Source organism: Buteo buteo, chromosome 6 (genome assembly GCF_964188355.1).
Source record: "Buteo buteo chromosome 6, bButBut1.hap1.1, whole genome shotgun sequence".
NCBI classification, from domain to species: Eukaryota; Metazoa; Chordata; class Aves; order Accipitriformes; family Accipitridae; genus Buteo; species Buteo buteo.
In genome coordinates, this window is record NC_134176.1 from 35702609 (window position 1) to 35726402 (window position 23794).

The 23794-nt window shown below is 35.4% G+C and overlaps 1 protein-coding gene across 1 annotated transcript in view; it reads right to left on the reverse strand.

The window, feature by feature from the left end:
• The window catches only part of FMN1 (formin 1), a 146304-nt gene that overhangs the window by 107019 nt on the left and 15491 nt on the right, over positions 1 to 23794 (reverse strand). Inside the window, exon 3 of the mRNA XM_075030390.1 lies at positions 14017 to 14078. Coding sequence (XP_074886491.1) covers positions 14017 to 14078 — 62 coding nt within the window. The remainder of the gene's footprint in view (positions 1 to 14016; positions 14079 to 23794) is intronic.

Sequence of the window (23794 nt, forward strand, 5' to 3'; positions counted from 1 at the left end):
AAGATACAAACCACCTCTTGCATTACGGACCGCACACAGTCCTATATTTTTCTAAGCTTCAGCATTTCCTATTCCAGCTGTTTGTAGACCTCGATTCTCTCTTAATGTTCTGTCCTCTTTTCCATGCTCCTCAGAGTGATTTCCAGGTTGCCTTAAAGTTTGCTCTCCTCATCCTGATGGCTTTGTGTCTGCTCTGTAAATGTTTCTGTAAAAATACATTCATCTAGGTTTTGTTTCCTGCATATATACATATCCTCCCCGCAGTCCTTTCCCTGTTAATAACTACCATCCAACCATTTTAGATTACACAAATTAACTCACTTGGAGAATTTTGTTATAAAATACATAGCTCACAACAGGTCATCTCTAGTCCTTGCTTTTCTACAGCTGTCCTATTTACATATAACTTTACTCAGATGAACCCTCTTTTTAAGAGTAAATCCCCCTCCTTCTCCATAACTTCTAATCAAATACCCAGATAGAACCCTTGATGTGTCCTTGAAATTTCTTGGTAATCTCTCAAAATCCTGCAAACATTATGAATTCCAATATAGGGAAAAATATCTCTAATAATGTTCATTGTACTCCACAGCATACACCACATTTATAGATCCTATTATGTCAACTTTAGCACCTGGTAAGTGATGGGAATCTACTGTGGCATCTCTGTGCCTACAGAGAAATCTCACTGGAGTCTAAATCCTTCTTGAATCTGATATATATATCAGGCAGAAAATTATTAATGCCTTGGATTCACTAACTTCTTGGCACAGGCATATTTGCTAAGCAATGTCATCCCTTGAAATAAATGATAGTACCTCTAAAAAACTAGACTAAATATTACTTAATAAAGTCAACTGTTAACAACATGTGCTTGAACATGTGAATTTCAGGTTATAAATAAATAACTAAATAAATATTAACAGTAGGTAAGTTAGCATTTTATGTATGTTTGGTAGGTAACTTATAAAATTCCCACAAATACTAAAGTTTCTGTTCATTTGACGAATGCTTTTTAAAAGAATTAAACCACGAAAATATTCAATTGACAAAACCCAATATAAGCCTGCATGTATCTCAAATAGCAGTGAGAAGGGAATACCGCACCCACTAGAATTTTGCAAGTAAGTCGCGTACAGCAGCTACAAGAGACCGTGTAACATCCGGTGTGTGTCATGCTATGCAGAAAGGGAGCGATCCTTGCAGAAAGTGACCCTATGTTGATTCTTCCTAAATGTAAGCTAGCTTATGCTAGGAAAAATAAATCTTACACAGTTTGTTAAAAAGGGGTAGCCAGCTAAATTGAGACCTACCTGTAAATTTCCAGGAAAACTGATATTTTCATGGACAATTTCATTGGTATTATCTCTATATATTGTTAAACTCTGCTAAAGATTTAAATTCTGCAGAATGGAATGAGGCAATTCAGCATGCAACACATCAATAAATGTAAATGATATATGGCATACAACTTCTCTGAGGCCAAGCTAATCAGAGAATAAAACCACACCATATGTTAAAAATTAATTTCAAACTTTTGTTGAACTAGGACCATGAACAATTAACATGCAGAATCCAAACATGATAACAATGGCCTTTCCTATCACAAACACTGTAGTTAGTTCCCCATTCTGTTTCTCACTTGCAGCTGCTACCTTAGTCTCAGGACAGCACTATGTCTGTATAGATACAAAAATACTAACCCCTATGCTTTGTGGTGGTGTTCAAAAGATTATATCCAAGGAAAAAAAAATTACTGCTATTCCAATATTTTAAAATACAATATATAAAAATACAGACCCATATTTAAAATTCTATTTTAGTTAATCACTTGTTTTGATGACAATTTACTTTAAAGAAGTTACAGTATTTCTCATTTGCCAGGGAAATTCTATGAATCATTACTTTTACTGATATATATAACTATTTGGCATGTAAAATGTGAAAACAATGCAAAAAATAGCTGAAAACAATGCAAAATAGCTGAAAATGAGTTGAAGATGAAGTTTCAGTGACAAAAACTACAGAGGCAGTATGGATCCAATAAGAAAACTGATTGTAGCAGAGACCAAGTTGTCTCTGATCTTGGAAGAATGTTTTTGGACACCTAACAGCTTTTTTATTACTGTGGCTGATTAAAATGAAAAGCCTTACTACTAAAATGTTCTTTTTGATGAGTTTTTTTGCCATGAACTATAGACCTTGCAGTCCAGTGGGATACAAATCCTTTGATCCTGTGCAGTCACATAAATTCAAAGTCGTAAAACAACATTGAATTTGATTTTATTAGTGTGGCTGATGTTGCCAGAATTGTAATGCAACCTTGTTTTTCTTCCCTTTTCTTCCTTTTCTTTTGGGGAGGGGGGTGGAGAGGAAAGGAGAGTTTACTGTCAACATTGCTTCACAGTATAAAGAACTAATTTCTTTGGCAACCAGACTCCAAGATTAAGCCATTATAACAAAGCTTTGTAACTACACAGGAAAGTAATGATATATATCACATTCTGCTATGTTGCAACCAATGATTTGACTGAAGCAAAAGTTGAAGCAAAAAGCACTATAAGTACAGCACATGGAAAACAGTATGGAAAGATAAAGTTATATATCCATAGAAGCATTACAGGCAACAATGAATACTACTTTTCAATAGGAAATATTCAGCCAAATAGTGCTATGAGTTTGCTATGAAAATAAAATAAAAGTAACTCTACGCTTCTAGAAACTGAAGATTTCCATTCTGTATGAACATCATTTTTGTCTAAAAATTCTAAGAATACGTACACTGGAGGAGATGATTAGCCTCTCCACCAATATATAGAGAGTTCACACGTGCAATGAAAATAACTAAAAGATTTTGAGGTGTAGCAAGCCATTCACTTTCTAGCTATGGAGGGAAAATAATTTTCTGGGGCCTTTTTTTACACCAGATATCACAATAACAACAGAGGTTTGATTTTACTTTAAGGAACATAGTCAACTAAAAGAGTAATTCTCTGGTGCTCACAATTATCACATTCCTCATGTTATAGAGAGGGACCTCAACATGTTAAAACAAATGGATTTCTTGGTGAAACAGTCCTTCCTTCAACATAAAATATATTATACTACAAAAAATACTACCTCTTTCTCTATAGCAAAGGAAATGAAGGCAGAGGTTAATTTCACATTCAGCTTCACATTCAGAAAACAAGTTTTCATTAAGTTACACACTTTTTACAGAAGGACAAAAAAAAAAATCTATTCCTTTCCTCACAACTTCATTATAGAAAAGATTTTTTCATATTGACAACATAGTACTTGCCTCAATTACAATGATTAAAGAGAAAATTTAAACTGCAGATATTTTTGTCAAGGCAAAGTATATGAGGAGACCCTACACACACAAGGTTATCTTCCTTGACTTCTACCTAGGAAGCTTCCAATCCTGCAGATGCTGTCATAAACTTTAGTGGTAAAAACAGAAGACAGTCTTTAAATATTCACCGATCAGGTAACATTCACAAGAAAACCTAATGCTGTGTTTGTAACTAGTCTTCTTTTTAACACTGTAGAGATGTTTATGCGACACTTAGCAGATACAGATACCAATACACTTATTTAAGATACAGCTTATGAACTCAAAGATTCTACCTGGATAAACAGAAGTATAACATCAATTATGGAAATGACTCTATAATTGTGTAAAAGTCATACCTACTTTAAACTAACGTATACTGCATGTTAATTATGCATAGTCACATTATTCTAGACATTCCCATTATGGAATTTGAAGAAAATATTGCCCCCACAAAAATCTGTTAAAAAAACAACCTTGGTCAATTACTCAAAAGGGAAAACTACAAGTGTCATTGCCAGAGCAACCCTAATTTTCTCCCTCTTTATCAATATTTCCATGTAGTGCAGCTACGTAGAAACTTTCTCTTCAACAAAACCACTATCTCATTCAGTGAACATCATGGGAGTTATTTCAGACAATAATTAAAAACTGTATTATGAAAAAACTGTAAACTCTTAAGAGTTCTGCATTATGTGTGCTGAAGTTGAAAGGTATATAATGAACAAAGCATGAAACCTCAGGAAGAGACACAACAGTATTATAGTAAAGGCATGATAATGCTGACCTGGAAAAGCAGATTCTATACTTGCTCAAACTGCAAAGTTCCTGCCAGATGAGTCACAAGTCATTTTAGTCAGTGTTTCTCAAGTGTTAACCAATGATACACCTTATCTTCTAACCAACTATCTTGAGATTCTGGGATCCAATTTATAGTTGCAAGGTAAGTTAAAAATTAACTGTGATATGAACATATATGCAAACATAAGCATCCCAATAAAATACCTGAGGTCTCTGTGCATAAAATATGAATAATAGTAATAATACATGCCTATCTGAATACATATTGTAAAATCAATTTATACGTATGAAAAATCCTGACAAATTAAAACTGGAAAACTGGACTGACACTGGCAAATCCATAATGAAACTACCTATATTCAGATCACATTTTGATTAATAAACAAGGGAGAGTATTACTCACTGACCAATAAAAATAAAATCAAATACTGAATAGAGTGCATTCATTCTAGGATTCATATCCTGGGGGAAATTGTCCACTTATAAGCAAAACCTGTATGGTGATGCCCAGATCCAAGTCTCTGCAATCTATCTCCTACAGTTTTCTGCTTTAACTTCCAGACTACTTCTTTCCCCCTCCATCTTGGTATCTCTACTCACCATTTTCTACCTAAAGCTTCACCTCTTGCATCCCCATACATCTTACCAGCTCTTGTAGCCCGCTTCAAATCCCCGTGGCTTTTCTTTTACATTGCCTCATCATCAAAAAGGGGGTCAGGAGACAGACTTCTAGCTTTCAGTTTCAAAGCATCCTTGGAAGGCTGATCTCCACCTAACCAAGAGTAACTTGTGGCACCCATTAATCAGTGAAACTTAGTTTTGCTCCAGGGTTATTCTATAACAATTTTGGTGGCTTTGGTATCTTCAGAGGCTTTGTGGAAATGGCACATTAAAAATCTGGTCAGCCCCAGAAGATGCAATAGATACCATAAGCACTAGATTTGCAAAGTCAGAAGCTGCTAAAATCTAAAGTCTTTACTGAGTATGAGAAAAAAGTTTGTTTCAAAAGTTTTAACTTCCAATTTCAGACAGATTTTCCCTCTAGCAGCAAAATGTTCATCCTTGCCAAATTTGTCCCTGTTCTAAAAAGAGGAATATTAGACCCAGAATTTTTAAACCACAGAAAACTGTGTATTTCATTCAGAGAAATGGCTTACAATTATTAGATTCAAACAAACATCTGGTGTAGTAAATTTCAAAAAGCAGGTAATTTTGGCAAGGAGGCATGGGGTACATGTTTCCAAAATCAAAACAGTAAGATAACATTGATACTACTTAATTTTTAGTGGCTTTTATATTCCCATGATCACATTTCACTCCATTTCTCTTGTAGACAATTGTTTCCTATGTTACAGTGGTCTTCCAAATCTGTCAAAATACAATGTCATCATGTTCACAGTATGTGTTCCATTTTATTCTCCTGAGTGCATAACATATTTACTCAAGGTGATGGAATAAATTAACTTTCACAAACTATGAAAAATGCAGGGGTTTATGATGAATTTTTTTAGATGAGTTTCATTTTAGCCCTCATTAAGTAGAGTGTTTTGCAATATGTCTAAATTTGAGCATGAGCTCAGTCTTGCTGAAGTTTTAAGGCTATAAATTATCTTGTTGATCTCTATGCATATTTTAACTATATAATACCATGTCCGTGTCCATGTGCTGAAACAGAGTTAAAGAGATTTTCACTGTATTCAATATACAGAATATGGTCTGTGGTAACTTCTTAAATAAACAGGAGAATCCTCGGATCAACATGTGGAATTAACAGCATTCTGCAGCTGACATGAAGTCTAAACATTCCCAGTTCTTACAGTGAAATTGTATTGATGAAAATAATAAAGTTGCAATATAAGATGTGGCAAGTAGCAGTGAAAAAAAAACCAACACAAGGAAAGAAAAGAGTCTTCCTGGATATTCAAGTTATCTGATAGGAAAACAATCACAATGTAAACATGTGATTAAAGGAAAATAAGGATGAAAAGCACCTATTGCATCAAAAATATGGAAAATAGGAAGTCAATGGAGGGAAAGGGGGAGAATTTTGCTTAACAAGCATCAGAGCACAGCAGAGATACTTAGAACTTCAAGAATTTTACTACAGAGTATGACACGAACATAGGAATTATAATGTGCAAGTTTTAAAACACGATTAAGCACTAAACTGGGGAATATCTTCATACACCATGAAGAATCATTCCAAGCTTCCTTTCTGAATGCAGATGCAATTGTCAACAAGTGGTTCCAAAGAGGTTAAAGCACTTCTTGCTAGCTCTTTGTGTGATTGTATGCACCCTGTATAAAGTTACTGTTTTATTGCTTTTGTCCTTTGCTATCATTCCCTAGTCTGCTATTCCACCTTCTCCAGCACTGGCTGTGCAAATTTTACATTACAGGGTGATTTTACTCTTGCTGGGATTTTTCTATTTCAGGAAATACATACCTTAAAGATAATCTTGCTCCCATTGTCTGGGAGCCTTAGGAGTACCAAAATTGATATTTTAATACAATTTCATAGGATTTCAGTCTCTTCTTTCTCGGATTTTTTATGCTTTTCTCAATCTTTGCATTTTCACTGTCTTGCACTGCAGAGAGGCTCCACACTGAACAGGGAGAATTCCTTCACGAAGACAAAGTAGTCAAGAAGATTCATAAAGACACACAGTACACACACAGTGGTGAAGCCATATATTTAGCAGCTAAGCACAAAAACCTGAAACATTTCAAGTTAGGCAAGAGCAGTATCAATAATTAACCACAAGCTGGGAGACCTTCATCAGTAACACCACATGGAAATGCTGAAAAGTCTGAACAGCTCATTAGGAAAGACTGACTAATAAACCCTTGCTGACCTTGGCTGCTCCTTTGAGCTGCAATTCCACTTCACCAGACAGAAGCATACATGATACAGATTTTCTTCTGTAAGTGCATGCTGGGACATGAAAATCCAGCAAAGAACACACAAAGCAGCTAGCCACTTAATGGATGCATTTCCTCTTGTAAAGGTTAAAAACAACAATCTCAGCATCCTGAAGCAAAATTTTATTACCAAAAGTCAGCATATTATCCACTTCTTAAATATTGTTAAGTACTATGGTGTATCAAAGCTTTCAACACTATTTGTCATTGGCCTCCATATTTTAATAGTAGATTTCAAAACATAGTGACTTCTCGCAAATTGTGAAATCCCTATCCTATGCAAGAATTCACATATGCACACAGAAAACTGAAGGGAAAAAAAATAAATTAAAAAAATTCTTTTTTCCAGAAAGGAATGATAAAGATCCCTACCTAAGACCATCCAGGTCAGAAATATTTCAGTATTTCAGTTGAATCTGTTAAAAAAAATTTCCACTTTGTTGTAATAGACTATCTACAAAAGAGAAGATTTAGACGACTTCAAGTATTTTAAAATTCTTTTATTTGGTGTTAAGCCATCTAATTTCTGATATTCTTTCTGAGCTAAAATGAAATTTCACTTTTACATGTAAGTAAATGACATTTTAGATTGTCAAAATAAAAGTGAAATCATTCACCTCTGTAAGAGGTGACTCTATGAGAGTTTTTTTGATAGGCATTCTGGCATGTAACAGCTTTCAACACTATTCACCATTGCCTCCCACAGTTGAATTACAAATTTCAAAATGTAGCAGGGAGAAGCAGCACCTTTTATTATTCTCATAATTACAGAGCAATGGAAGCATTCACAAATGGAAGCACACCGACTGTGAGGGAAAACAAATGGGAAAGTGAAAAGACAAAGGGAGATGTAAAAACAGATTTGCAAAAGAATGAAAAGGTCATCACGTAAGTAAAGCTTTATTACTTCACTCAGTTACTGAGAAAATGTTCTTATGCCTTTGTGGTCTCAGTACAAAATAAAAATGAATAATCTTTTAATTATCATACAATTTTGGCTGGTCCTATGACTTTCCCTTTCACATTCCTTTTTCTTCCACATTTTTCAACCTTTTTCTGTGGTACTTTGAGGCACTGGTCTTTAATCTCCATTTATGATATGAAATTGTTTTCGAAGTTAACCAAAATCTTCTGTGAAAAGGAAATTACTTTCTACCCACTTCTACATTTCAGCTCTTGAAACCTTCGCAAAAATGCAAACGTTACTAAGGAGACCATAAAGGTCACTATGGACACCCCATCATACATTCTTCTCTAAATGAGGCCAGCCTGCTCTTTCATAATGTCACAGGCAGTTATACACCAACTGCATCACCGTTCACGATTTCTTAAGTTTCAATAATACATTCATAACTGTGTTAGATGCAACTACAGGCACTTCCTTCTAAAATTTGCAGTAAGATACTTCAAGAGATGTAGAAATATTATTTTATTATATAATATTTATGGTATAATTTACAAGCTACCTATAGTTTATATTTTATTGTGATCAAATATCTATTATTATTTCTTATAGAGTATATTACATAATGTGCATCATATAATATACAGGAATATTATCATAAAAACCTGTGATTAATGGCTAAAGACACTATTATTCTCAGTTTGGGAACATGTAAAACATGTAGTGAGTTGGTGGAAGCCTAATAACCTGTATCAGAGAGAAAGATCCATGTATAGGGTACAGTGTTACAGGCCAGCTTAGAACTTTGATTCCACCTTCCGAAAGCAGTATCAAACTTTGTGTAACTGAAGATGAAGGGATATTTGGTACCCTTGTGCTAAAGGAAGGAAGAAGAAATTAGGGAAAAAACTTAACATTGTTACTCATTGTATCAACTGAACTTACAGAAAAAAAAAAGGTGTGCTGCACCCTTGTGCAGCTATGTGTTGGATTAAGTACTGCAATCAGAATATTGCCTTCAAGTTAATTCCTTCCTCTCAGAAGTCAGTAGTCCATTTACAGTATTTTGATTTAATGTTAAGTCATTCTCATCTACTTAGTTATTAGATACTGTAGACCTGGTTCTGTAGGGAAAAATACTCTTAAGGTGATAACAGCTACTACTTATCTATTGAGCAACTTCAATTCTAGTTCCATAATGTGCAAGCTAACTTCTGACCTAAAACTAAGACTGTGCCAGACCCACAAATAGTGGGCAGAATGTTACCACCACACATATTCTCAGAGTTTAGAAGGAAGTATGAAATTTGCACACATATAGAGAAGCTGTGACAGGCTTTGGGAACTTCTTCTGAAAGACTTAGCTGACATCTAGCGGCAGAAGCAGGAAAGGTAAAAAATTCAACAGTGGAGAATAGAAATAGTTTAATGTCTCAAAAATCAATCATTCACTTTTTGTAAATATTAGGTGAAAAATTCAAGAAATGCTTTGAACACAGCAACTAATAAATGTAGTTAAAGGTAAATGGGTAAAAAATAAGTATTTATCTCTACTATATTACCCTTTCTAAAGATTATCTTCATGTGGAGGATTCAGTTGAATTATGTACATTAATGAACCCATTAAGAGAAGTTATGAGTTATTCTGATTATTATGCAATATGATATGGTACAGATCCATCAATAATTGACTTGGTGTAATAAATGTTGTAATCTTAATTTAATTAATATGCACGCTACATGACTAGAATTGATTTCAAGTGACATCAAAAAAAGGAACAAAGCTTCAAGTTACTGTGATAACATAAAGATGGCAATATAAAATAAACACAATACTGTCATTCATCCTTCCTATCCAGTGATTGTTCTACATCCTTCAAGACTGCTATGTTTGCTGCAACTTCAACTGTCTACAGAATCAGCACCAACCTTTTCAAACTGGTGGTATGGGTAAAGCTCTGGTTGTACTCTGGGTATTCCATATGAAGTTTATAGGAAAAGAACATAGCAGTAACAAATCTTATAGGATAAAAATCCATTAGGAATTTCATTCACATAGTCAAAGAAAAAAATAACTTCCAACAGAAACAGTACAGAAGTATAGGATGCTTTCTATTGCTAAAGAGTAAACAGGTCTCTCCCTTATAAGCCACTATATACAGGTTTCAAGGGACAGATTCTGAATAACTTTGCTTGTTTTCACCTTCAGAGGACAGTTTAATAGTTTTTTGAGAACTTTCCCCTACACATACCTTCCGGGGCTGAAAAGCCTGAACAGCTCATTAGCTCAATAGATGGTTAAGAATTTTCTAGCCATTTTAAGAATAACAAAGAATAAAGGTCTCACTCCTAATCTTTTTCAGAAAAGGAATTATGATCAACCTTCTTCATAAATACAAGATACGAGATTTGGAACAGTTTGCAAAAGAGCTGGTGGTAGAGAAATCTCTGTCTGTAAGTTCCTTCAGTGCATAGTAGAAAATCACATTTAACCCAAGCATTTCCAATAGTTGGGATCCACCACCATATTTTTCTGTTATACCGTTAAAGAATAAAATGCAACAAGGTATTACATTAAATCACAAAACAATTTTACTTCTCTATATGTTCCCATATGAAATTTTATAATATAAAGTTCCATATGTATGTAGTAGTTCATATTTTTTTATCTTAAAATACATCTTTCCCTTCCTTCAAATAATGAAAAGCCACAAGAAAGAGAGTATACAGACAATGTCTGGCCTTCTCTAATGCATTCCATTTTTACCAGTGCAAATGCTGGTAACATAAACAATGAACAAAAATCATGTCCCTTTGCTGTTATATTTAAATATTGCAGACTGAAATGATTTCTGGGAAAAGCAGTATTTTTTAAATTAATCACAAAACCCAGGAAAAATTCCTTTGAAATTAAAGACAAAATAATAAAGGCTAACAACAGAGATACGGAGAAAAAAAAATTTTGTTCTTTAAAATGCTGGAACTTCAAGGATGCAGCAGAAGGAACCTCTTAAAAGTAGACAGGCTATAAAAAAAGGGAGAAAAAAGTTTGAAATTACACCCTTTCATTTAGAAAACTACTAAAACTTTAGTAGTTTTACCAAAGCAGCAGGACCATGTAGCAGCATCTGACTCAAATTTCATCCACTATAAAAAATAACATGCTGCAGTAAGATTCAACATTCTCTTCACAAAATGAGTAACTTAGTCTTGACCTTCTTTGCACACAGGACATATTAAGAATATAGGAATTCAGTATTTTCAGCCTAAATGTTGTTTAGATTATTAGTCTGGCACTACATAGAAATTTTCATATGGCATTCTACATGTTCCAGAGAAATAAAGAGCTCCAAAACAACTGTACAAACAAAAGGGATGCATCTATGATGGGTCACGTTCTAGTACAAGGAATTCATTGTCAAGTACATAAAGAGAAAGAACAGGAACACTACTCAGATGGTATAGCATTCAGAAGTCACAGAAGCACGTATTTCTACAATTTATTCATCAGTACTATATATATATTCATCAGTACTGTGTGCAGACTCTGTTTCAGGAAACCCTTAAAACCCTAATTGCTGGAAATGGTATACTAGGGCAACATTTCTCAGTAATTTAGTCACTATGTGTCTTCTATGAACCTGATGCCTTACACCAGGTTGGGCTGAGGTCCAAAAATCAAGCAGCACACTGTTAAGGAAGGGGTATGAAGGCAGTGGTAGTAGAAGCAACAAGGAAGAGACAAAGAAGACACTTACTTGCCAAAAAAAGCCAAATCAAAACAAAAAGCACCATACAGAAAGAAGGCATTACCCTTACACTCTGTATTTCTTACATGTGTTTTCTAAGCACCCACTGCTGGTCAATGCTGGAGACAAGATACTTGCTTCAACTGGCCTTTGGTATAGGAAGTTTTTATGTCCTTCAATATTTTAAAATGAAAAATCACATTATATCTCAGGAATCATTAGTCTTAGAAACTTATAAACATAACTCTGTGCAAGGTCTCCAGTAACTTATGAGTAACTTCAAAATAGAAATAAAAAAAATATTGGTTGAATTATGTCTTGCATACAATAAACGTAAGTATTATTTTCCTGAATCAATTATTTTTCTGATCATCATGATATAGATCTTACACTTCACTGCCATTACCTAAAAGGCTTATGAAACATTCTATCACTTTTTCTGGTTTGCTTTTGGAACTACATAGTTTAAGACAAAACGGTACCAACCATGAAAATGTCAAATGCATGCAATACAAGAAAACATGATCTGTAGGACATTGCTGCAAAGAGTGCATAAGTCTTCTACTAATAATGGACAAAAAATATTTGCATTTTAGCTCATTTCTAATTATATTTACACACATATATAAAATGGTGAGATTTTATGGTCCTGAAAGTTACATCACAATTTCACTTTTCTGGAAACAACCCACTCACAATTTTCCTTACTACTAAACAAGGTAACATATAAACACAATTAATCATTAAGACGTGATGATATTTGAGGAAAACTCAAATAATCCAGATAAAACATAATAATCTGATTTAAAAGAGAATGTGTGTATCATTCAAAGTTATGAGCAGCAAATAAATGAATCTACTTTTCCTCCAGTGTCTTTCAGACATACTCTTATAGGAAACAAAATCTGCAAGACGAACATTCTTTTAATGAAAGATGAAATTGGAGATGTGTGATTTTTCATGCCAGTACCTGACTCCTCTGCCCCTACTGTTTCCAGGGTTGCTGGAGATGCACAAACACATTTTTCTCTCTCACTGAGGCTATGTATTCTCTGAAATATCCTCTCAAAATGAATAAATGCATCTACTGTTCTTGTGTGGGAGAGTTATGCTATTCTTTGTAAGAGTTCTAATTAATAATATTTACTATACATTACTGTTGTATTTACTTTAGTGCTACCTTTCCTTTCCCTGTGCTGAATTTTAAGAGATGCTGCACACAACAGAGACTCTTTCACTGTCCTGTATACTCCACAAGCTGCTACCATTGCTCCAGCCCTGTCTACTTAAAGACCTCACTGAGCTTTCTCAACTTCATAGGTTTTACGTCCATTATGCCCTGGCCTTTGTGCAGACACAGAGATATAAAAACTCTGCACAATACAAATACTGTACTTGTACTAGCCTGATGATTGCTATATGTGATCTGCCTAATGACACAGTCGCTGTATCAATACATTGGATTATCTGACTCCCTGTGTTAGTAAATTTGTTTTTTTCCATTCTATTTACCTTAATGATGACAAAGAAAATACGGAATGTTTTGTACTTGATGACTTGTATACTAAGTATTTAGCATACGGAACTGTATTAGAACACAGTGTAGCTATGCTTAAGAATATATCACAATTGGCGAGAAAAGAAAGATGCTGTTATTTTTTCTTTAAACTAGGACTGCTCAACAAATTAAGTTATAGTGCCATTTAAGTTCCTGCTTTTATGATAAAAACACTTCCTTGTAATATTTCACTTTTCTTAGCAGAGTCAATCATGCCAAGGGAAAGTGAGTTCTAACATTAAACTTCATTATTTCTGATTTTGACAATTAGACAGTTGGTCAAGTTTACACTTACAAAACCAGGCATCAATAAAGAGTGTTCAATACAAAATTTTGAGACTCTCACAAATGGAACTACCATGCTTATTTTCAGTCTAAAATTATAGAAAACTGCTTCTACAGAAGTATGTTTCACTGAGAAAGAGTGAGTAGGTAAATGCCAGTGCCTTAATATAATAAGCAAATGTAAAAGTACTGCACTGCTGAGTTAGAGGGAAGAATTTAAGAGCACAACAATAAGCAAAACTACAAAGGGGAAACATGTAAAACTGCTTTTTGCCATCATATATGAGTGCATGTATGGATTTTAACTAGATTAGTTTTAATTGAGTTGGCAGTCAACTGAAAATAACTTTTAGAAGGAAACAATTAAATTCTTAACATTTGATGGAAAGTATATGTTTGCACTACTTAAATCTGTAAAATGCACTAGAGTCAGGGAAAGAAAAAAATCATTACAGAAGTATACCTTTAATGTTTCAATTTCTTCTTTGTGTTCCCTCTTTAAGTGCAAAATGGCAGCTTGGTACTCTGTAAAAATAAAAAAAGTACATTCCATTAAAGTCAGAAAACAATGTGCCACCTTCAGCATAGTCTATTTCATACACCACCACTGGGTCCAGAATGCAGATGTAGGCTCTCGAATAAAAGACCTTTTACAATGGTGATGGAAAAGAAAATCTGAACACAGTAATTAGCATTATTTTCTAAGACCACATGACCAGATTTTCCATGGTGTTTCTGAGAGCAGAGGATAAAGCAAAGAGGTCTTCCATGCTGAGAGGGAAAATGGGGTGAAGATACATCAGACTGAAATAACAAGAGGAAATTTTAGTTTTGCTTAGCTTTGCAGATAAATGTAGAGCTGATAAGATATTATGGCATACACGTGCATGCACACAGACACGTGAACTCTAAAAAAACATGCATTAAATACAATGATTTAAACTGAACTGTAAATATACAATCACTATACACAGGTGTTGTGGTTTAACCCTAGCCAGCAATTAAGCATGATGCAGCCCCTCGCTCACTCTGCCCCCCACAGTGGGATGGGGGAGAGAATCAGGAAAAAAAAAGTAAAACTCTTGGGTTGAGATAAAGACAGTTTAATAGGACAGTAAAGGAAGGGATAATAATAATAACAACAACAACAATAATAGAATATACAAAACCAAGTGATGCACAATACAACTGCTCACCACCCACTGACCAATGCTCAGCCAATCCCTGAGCCATGGTGCCCCCCAGCCAACTCCTGCAGTTTATATACTGGGCATGGCATCATATGGTATGGAATACCCCTTTGGCTTGTTTGGGTCAACTGTCCTTGCTGTGTCCCCCCCCAGTTTCTTGTGCACTCCCAGCCTCTGCTGGCAGGGCAGCATGAGAAGCTGGAAAGTCCTTGACTTAGTATAAACACCGCTTAGCAAAAACTAAAACAGCAGCATGTTATCAACATTATTCTCACCCTAAATCTAAAACACAGCGCTATACTGGCTACTAAGAAGAAAATTAACTTTATTCCAGCCAAAACCAGGCTAACAGGCAAATTGCATAAAGGACAATCACAAATACAAATGAAGACCTGGGAAAGTACCCAACAGCAAGAGATACAAAGAATTCCTGTCTTAATTTTATCCGATGAAGATTAATTACAGGGTTTAAGTACCTTCACAGGGTACTAAATAGCTCTTGCATTTAGTGAGAATATAACAAAATCCAAAGGTGTAACAAAATTGAAAGCATGAAACTTAAAGCCAGAGAAATTTAAATCAGCAATGAAAAAATGAGGAGGCTGGGCATTGATTACACAGGTTTAGTGATGGCTGTAAGTGTTAAGGTATAGATTTACCAAATGGTCCTCTAGAACCTCGGTCTCATACTACGGTTCCCCTTAATCCATAACATGGCTACATTTGGCCAGATGAAGAAAGAGAAGACCCTTCATTACAGCTGTGTAATGATTTAAAAGATGCCTGTCTTCTGTGAGACATTGGCCCAGAAGCTACAGCCCTCCTAAACAAGCAACTGGAGTTCATTCCTAGACCATCAAAGCCCTGCTTCTATCTGCTTCCAAATCAAAATTAATCCAAAAGTGTATTTCCAGTTCCCTGGCTTGGCTTCTGCTTCCTGAACTAAAAAAAGGAATCAAATTCTAATTTAAACAAGGATTGAAAATAGTCCAAAGACTTTAAATTTTACTGTTGTCTAACACTAAGGGGTTTGTAGAGTCCCTGGAAGAGTAGAATCAATAAGACAGCAACAGAACATCAAAACATGGACCAAAGCACCAGACCAGTAAAATACTCCAGTGCTTAGGTGCTTTTTTTTCTTTTCTTCTTTTTTTCTCTTGAGAGCACATGGAGAAAAAAGGAAAGATAACTGGTCATCACCCTGAAATCTGTATGACGTGGAAGCTTTTAATGCAAAGCCATTTTTTTCAAACACAGGTGAAGCTACATGCAAGCAGCTGAATTGATATACAAAATCAAAAGGAAAATGGATTGATATTTCACAAGACACAAAATAAAAAACTTGGGTGATTCCAACTAGTAATAGTACCTATCTAAAGTCCTCCTTCTTCTCTAAACAGGCCTCTACTTAGAGCTTTCCAGCATGGAAAAATTGCCTGACTGCTCTGCTGGAATCACAACCGGTTAGGTCTACGGACTTTTAGATTTTCTGCTGTTAATTCCTTTGACTGGTTGATATGCCCTCTGGACACAGGCTCACTTATCCATTCACCTAAACAGGACTAACAAAAGAGCTGCCTCAGGTCCCCAGAAAAAGTTGTGACCCATCTGGCACCTCAGCTGGTTAAGCACTCAGTTTGCAGGGCATGAACCTTATGAACATCCTGACTTGAAGTTCAGCTCTTTAAGGTCACATGGTAACTGAAGCAAACAGCAGGCTTTGAAAATGCTGGTAACAATCAGTTCTTAGTTTGGCTAACAGAAGGATACAGATCTACAGATCTAAACAAAAGATCTACTTTCTATGTGGAATTGCCCAATGCTTAACATTCTTTGGGATTTGGGTAAGAGAGTCATAGTTCACGTATGCTGACATAGACTTGCACTGGCACCAAAAGCAGATTTTTCACCATGTCTACCCATTCCCAACCCTCTGTTGCTTATTTTCTTATCTTGGTACAAATGTTTGTGCAGTCAGAGAATGATGGAAACCCCCCCATGGATGAAACTTAATACAGCATAAAAAGTTAAAGAATTTTTTAAAAATTAAGTATATGCCATTTTTGTGACAGACATTTTGCAAGATACCATCATTTTAAGTTATTTAAGTTGGCACGTGTTTTTCATTACTTCTCCTAGCTGAAAGCTCCAAAATAAGTTCTAGAGATTGCTTTGTTTGGTCTTTGTTCTAAAGCAGAAGATAGTGAGTAGCAGTTCTTTTATGGTTTACTTATTCTTTAAAAATATGCTTTAAAAGTACTAGTTTATAAGAATTAATAAGCTTAATTAATTACTTAAAACATTGCTACTGCAGAAAAGCAAGTGTATCATAAATCAATAGAATGTAAAATACTTAATAGATTGTCTACTATGCAATAAACTGACATTCTATAGCATAAGCTTCTTTTGTTTTCTTTTTTAACTAGAAGAAACTATCTATTGGATAGAAGCTGACACCCGGCAAAGTATCTTTTTAATTCTTCTGAAGCAAACATTTATTTTTGTGTGTTAAGGTATTATAATGAAAAAGATATCACACCACAATTATAGTTTTGTGTAATATAAAGTAACTCATGTCAATTCCTTTCACATTTTTTGTGAAGTCACCTTAATTTGGTATAATTCTACATGGATAGTGAACATCCCAAGAAAATATCCTGCACACAGAAACGGCAATCTCAACCATTAAAACACTGAAGAACTTCACTAGAAAAAATAATCGCATCCATATAATTCCAAAAATCAGTTTCTGAACATACTGGCAACAGAACAATGAAGTTTAATTATGCAATGACACTGGGATGCTGCTTAGAATGGTAAAATCACAACAACAAAGTAAACAATAATGACATGTTAATGTAAGGAACTGTACTGCAAACAAAATGTAAGTCATGCTTTAAATTACCGAGTTCTTAAATTCCATTTAACTCACTAAACAGATTCATCTAGACTACAGAAACAATCCAGAAATACAGTAAACTCTAAATTATCAAGGAGTGATTTGTCTAGGTTACGAATTAACTATGCCAGAGTTTAAGAAATCTGATACAGTTCTGTGTGTAGCCAGCCTGATTCTCACATAATCATTGTAACTCATCCAGCCTTATTAGTTAAGACACATGAAACATATGTAGATAGTTCCCAGAGCCAGCTGAGATACAAGGTTGCAACTGAACTGTATGACCTCCCACTTCTTGGTGCTGCAATACCTTAAGGACTTTCAAGACCGACATGGAAATAAAGCTTCTAATCACAGAACGGCTGAGGTTGGAAGGCACCTCTGGAGGTCATCTGGTCCTACCTCCCCTTAGAGCTGGCTGCCCAGGACCATGTGCAGACAGCTCTGGAATGCTTCCACGAATCTCCATCCTCATACTGTCTGGGCAACCTGTGCCAGTGCTCAGTCACCCTCACAGTGAGGAAGTGTTGCCTGATGTTTAGCTGGACCCTTCTGTGTTTCAGTGTGTGCTCACATTGGTTCTGTCACTGGGCCCCTCTTCTTTACACCCTACGTTATAGATCCAAGCTGATCTTGTGTCACAAGGTGACTTTTATTCCATGCCAGCACATCCCCTAGTTTGTGTAACGTCAGGGGGGTTGTATTTTCTGAGGTTTTAAGTCTTTCATTATGCTGGATAACAGAAGGATGATTGTACAAACATCCTGTTGTACTTGCCTGGTCTCCAAACAGCCTGCCAGGAAGACAGTGGCTGTAGGGCGTAAGTTAGCTATCCCTAATGTGGGTATTACTCTGAAGGGCTTTTGAAACAAACAAATCAGATACAAATCAGATGGCAAGTGCTCCTATCCTGAAAAATGACCACAAGCAAATTGGGATTTCATTACTGAGAAAACAATTTAAAATGTTAGTCCTTTACATAAGGCAAGCAAGCAAAAAAGTAAACAATCTCACTGCATAGATTCAACTCCAATCAGCTCTAACTCAAAAAAAAAAAAAAAAAAATTAAAAAATGGCAAAAAGGTAGTAGTACTTTTCCAGTATGCTCTTCCAGCAACCTGATTTGCAATTCAGGAACTTTCTAAACCAGAGAAGTTGTTTGCATATTTAATAGTTTGCAAGTGGATTCCTCTTCCATGAATGCGCATTGCTAATTTTGAAACTCCTGCAAGCAGACAATGTCCCGCAGCAAAGAATTAATTGCACATTAGGTAAAGACCCTTTTGTTTATTTTGAATCTGCACCTGTTAGGTTCATTTGATGCCTCCAATTCCTGTGCTGGAAGAAACAGTGAATGACTGTTCACCATTTACCCATTTGCTGTTTCTTATGATTTGAGAGATCTCCAAATTGACTGACCCCCTTGACTGATTCTTCTCCAGTTGAAAGAATATTAGTCTACATAGGCTTTCCTCATAAGGAACATGTTCCATATTGATCAGAGTTGCTGTCCTTCCCTGAACCTTTCACAGTTCTACTGTAACCTTTCTGAGTTAACAAAACTAGTTTCCCACAAAATTCAAAATGTGGACGTTTATACAATGGCATTATGATGATATAGAAGATTTTATCTTCTATTCCTTTCCTACTACTTCCTACCACTTCGGTTGCTTTTTGATCACTACCAAGCACTGAACTGACATTTCCCAAGATCTATTTTAACATCAAGGTCTTGTTTTTAAAGAGTAATGATCAGATTAGAGTTCATTAATCTCTATATGTATTTAGGATTTTTTTCCTCAAGTGCACTTCTTAATAGTTCTATATTTTGGATTTCCTTTGCCATTTTATCACATAGTCCTTCAATCTTAGAATTTTTTTACCTTTTTTTTTATTAATTCTCATGACAAAAATTTGCATTCTCATGAGAGAATGCTAAATTTGCATTCAGGTCTTATTTTTACTACTCTTACTAACTTCACATCAGCTGCAAGCTTCTGCTTCTCAAGTCACACTTTTCCAGTTCTTTTATGAATATGTGCAGAGTGTAGAGTGTTTGCACCTTCAGCAAGTTTGCTGGCGGTACAAAACTGGGAGGAGTGGCTCATAAGCTGCAGGCTCTTGCTGGTATTCAGAAGGACTTCGACAGGCTGGAGAAATGGGCTGACAGGAACTTCATGAAGTTCAACAAGGGGAAGTGCAAAGTCCTGCACCTGGGAAGGAACAACCCCAGGCACCAGGACGTGCTGGGGGCTAAATGGCTAGAAAGTAGCTTTGCAGAAAAGGACCTGGGGGACACCAAGTTGAACATGAGCCAGCAACATGCCCTTGCAGCAAAGGCAGCTAAGTGTACTGGGCTGTGTTAGAGGACTCTTGCCAGCAAGTTGAGGGAGGTGATCCTTCCCCTCTACTCAGCACTGGTGAGGCTACAGTTAGAGTGCTGTGTCCGGTTCTGGGCTCCCCAGGGCAAAAGATATATGGAGCTTTTTTAAATCTAGCTCCATATATGCATTGCAATGTTCACTGTACATTAAATGTTATCTCTTGTAAAATCGTAACTCTTTTTTGTATTGTTTGAAACATTATTCTCTATTGTAGATAAATATAATTATGATTAAACCAAGAAAATTTGGAATGATTTCCATAACAAGTAAATATATTATACATTCCATTGACAAGAAAATAGATGTCTGATTTCTTGAAAATCTGAAGGAGACTGAGAAAATGTAAAATTAGTCACTTTCACTGGGTGGCAGTTCTGTACTCCATTAATAACATTTTTCTTTTTTTTTTTTTCCCTGAAGTCAAGCTATAATTCACTAATTTATAGATATACTGTTCTTTTATTCTGGATGTGAACTTGTTATCTCATTAGTTTTTCATCTAGATTTTCACTTTAATACAGTTTTTTGTCTTACCTTTTTCCTAATGATTAGCCTGTTAAATTTTATTTGATAGTAACATATACATTTGAAATTTCCTTGTTCAACTGTATGTTTTTAGAATGTGCTTGGGAAAAAAAAACCCTACAATTTCTGGAGTGATCAACTAGACTAATGTCCTGATCCTGTTCTGCCACCCATAGATACAGTCAATATTAGAAAGTATCACAACCTTACTTCCAGTCACACTATATTTGGTTTGGCCTACACACCAGTGCTGGAAAAATGAATTATAATTAGTGTTTTATCTGATTAGCATTGATCAGTGCAAAGACAGAACCAGTGCAAATCTGGTAACATTCTTTCTTAGCTAACTTCCAGATTTGGTATCAGTCTCCTTCATGATTTTAAAGTATGTTGGCAATAAGGATTATATAAAGGTAATATTGACTAAAAAGATACCAGTGTATCAGGAAAAGAAATCTGTATCTAAAAGCAAGGATTTTTAAATAATATTTTCGTTATCACATGGTACTACAACATTTGAAATGCTCCAGTTAAAGCATAGAATTAACACCTACAACAAAGTAATGGGTTGCAAGAAGGAAATGAGATTGTGTTTTAACTAAATGCCCACTGCAAGGAGGAAGCAACTCTGTGTCCTGTAATTGCATAGTAAGTAAACAGATAAGAGAATTATTGTGGAAGCACAATGGAAAAGCTGAAGAAGCAAACCCAAACAATTAAAAATGGGTGAATAATTAAGATGGACAAGAAGTGAACAAAGGGCCTAAAATGCTCTAAGACGGCAGAAATTGAATTCATTATAGAATCACAGACATCAACTGTGTGAAAACAACAGAGTATCATGTATTGTGAAACAGTGGACAAATGCCTGCAACCATTTATACATCACATCTGCTGGAGCAAAGAGTGTACAAATACACTAAAGAACATAAGGGGTGTATAGGTATGACAGCAGAAGGTTTTATTCATGTTCTCTTGAACAGCAATTTTAAAACAAAAGTACCTGGAACCCAAAAAGTTGACAGATACCAAAACTTACATATGGGGAAAAAGGTAAGGCAATAGAGAAAGGTTGCTTATCCTAAGTTATACAAAAAGGACATACTTTTTAATAGTTATTGTATTTTATAACTAGGAGTTTTAAACTTTAACACAAAATAATCTGAAACAAAGGAAATCGTATTCAATATACTGCAATAATTTTTACAGCATTGTGTTTTCTAAAATTTTGGCCCTCAAAGCTAATCTTCTAAATAAAATGTATAACACAGGACTGCTCAAATCTACCCTTAATAATCATAAAACCCAAGTACCTAAAATAGCAGCATATTCTAGTATTATTAGGCCCTTGATACCTGAATGTGAATGAGTCCATCAGTACTTACTGCCCCAACTGTTCAGCTTTAGCATTTATCCTGACCTAGGATAAACATGGTCTCCAGGCAATTCACCTGTAACTTCCGTGGGCGTGTTTGTGTCTATGGTTTCTACAGAGAAAGTTGAGCTAGGATATCGAGGTGTTAAGGATATTGAATAGAGGGTTTAGTTTGAGCTGGCTTCTTTAAAACACACAGAACTCCCAAATAATTACACCTCTAATCTTTTTAGTGACAAATTCAGAAGACCTTCAAAATCTGAAGCAAGAAGTTGTGTAGGCCAGAATTCCTTCACCTCAGAACTCCAGCTTTTTAGGGTAGAGACAAGTGGTACGATTTTCTTTTTCTGTTCCACAAACAATTCTAAGACATTGTTTACTTATGTGTTCCATTGGAAAGGAGGGAAAAAATATGGGATTTTTATGGGATGCGCAAACATAATAGCTTGCTCATTTGCCCAGTCTCCAGGCAGGCAGTAAATCACATGAGTGGCCTGTAACTCTACCTAATACCTAAGTGTTTCCAGGACCTCCCCACCACCACCAGTGTCCTGTAAATGTAGGGCCTACTTCAAGTGAGGGAAATGGGAAATGCTAGCGATTGAATTGTCAGGGAGAGATGAGTCTGTCAGACCAGACACTTCAGAAGTCCACTTAATGACAGTTTATATGGATAATATAACTTTCCTACCCCAAGATCGCTGATGGTATGTGCAGGGAAATTCTAACAAATTCCCATATAAGTTGCTTTTATCAATGCAAAAATGCCTGAACACTGTCTTATTCCCTAAGAAGTATTCATGCAGCTGTAACAAACATGAGTGTACTATCATTATTAAACTTCAAAGGGAATAGGACAGGGCTTCAAAGTCCTTTGGATTTATTTCTTGTAATGTGATGTCCACTTGCATCACCATCTAAATGGTAGAATTAAGGACTAACTTGTTCTTCAGTGATATAATGCATCAAGAGTTTATCCTGATCATAACATTTGTTTATAAGTCTTGTAAAATAATCACATTGAATATTCACCAACAACACCTGGCATTTCTAACTCAACTACAAAAAAAGATCAAAAAGAAAGGAAACAATTCTTAAACCTTAGAAAGTTTTAACTCAGCAGATTGCTATACTGTAATTGTTTGAAAAGCATGAGAACAGGAAACTGCTTAATGATTAAACAAATAATGATCACCCATACACAGTGTAATGACAAGTTTCTTAACTTACAGAAATAAAGGAGAAGACAGGCTAGAGATACTGAGGCAATACATTACACTAAAAGGAGGACTCAGAAACAACTCGCTTTTCACAAAGGGTGTTTTAATCACTAGGGAGTTGGTATTTCATCATTTGAGAATCTCATTAGGAAGCTTTTATTCAAATATTTACTTTAGCAAAAAAGGCAGACTGAAATTTCAGAGTACTTTATGTACGTTATGGATTATATAAACTCAATATCAAAAAAAGCAGCACACTCATAAAAAGTACACAGGTTCACCACCTTCATGACACCAGAATGAAACTAGTTGGTCTTCACCTAAAATACCACAAAACCCACCTGCTATCTCAGCTGTCATACCAGGACTCTCCAGAACATGTTGCTTCCTCTCATTCCCACACACAGGGAAAAATAGAAATGCTTTGAAACATGCCTTACTCAGTTATGTCAGTTACTTCAGCAAGCGATTGCAGACGTGACGAGTCATTGTAGAAAAAAAGAGGAATGCTATCAGAAAATCCTCTTTTAAAATAAACTGAGTTCCAACTCAGCTTCAGTTAGTTATCACACATTCAATAATAATTCAGTAATTTGAAAGTGCTGCTTCACAGGAGTTTCCAAGCCGCAAGAGTTTGTACAAAATAAG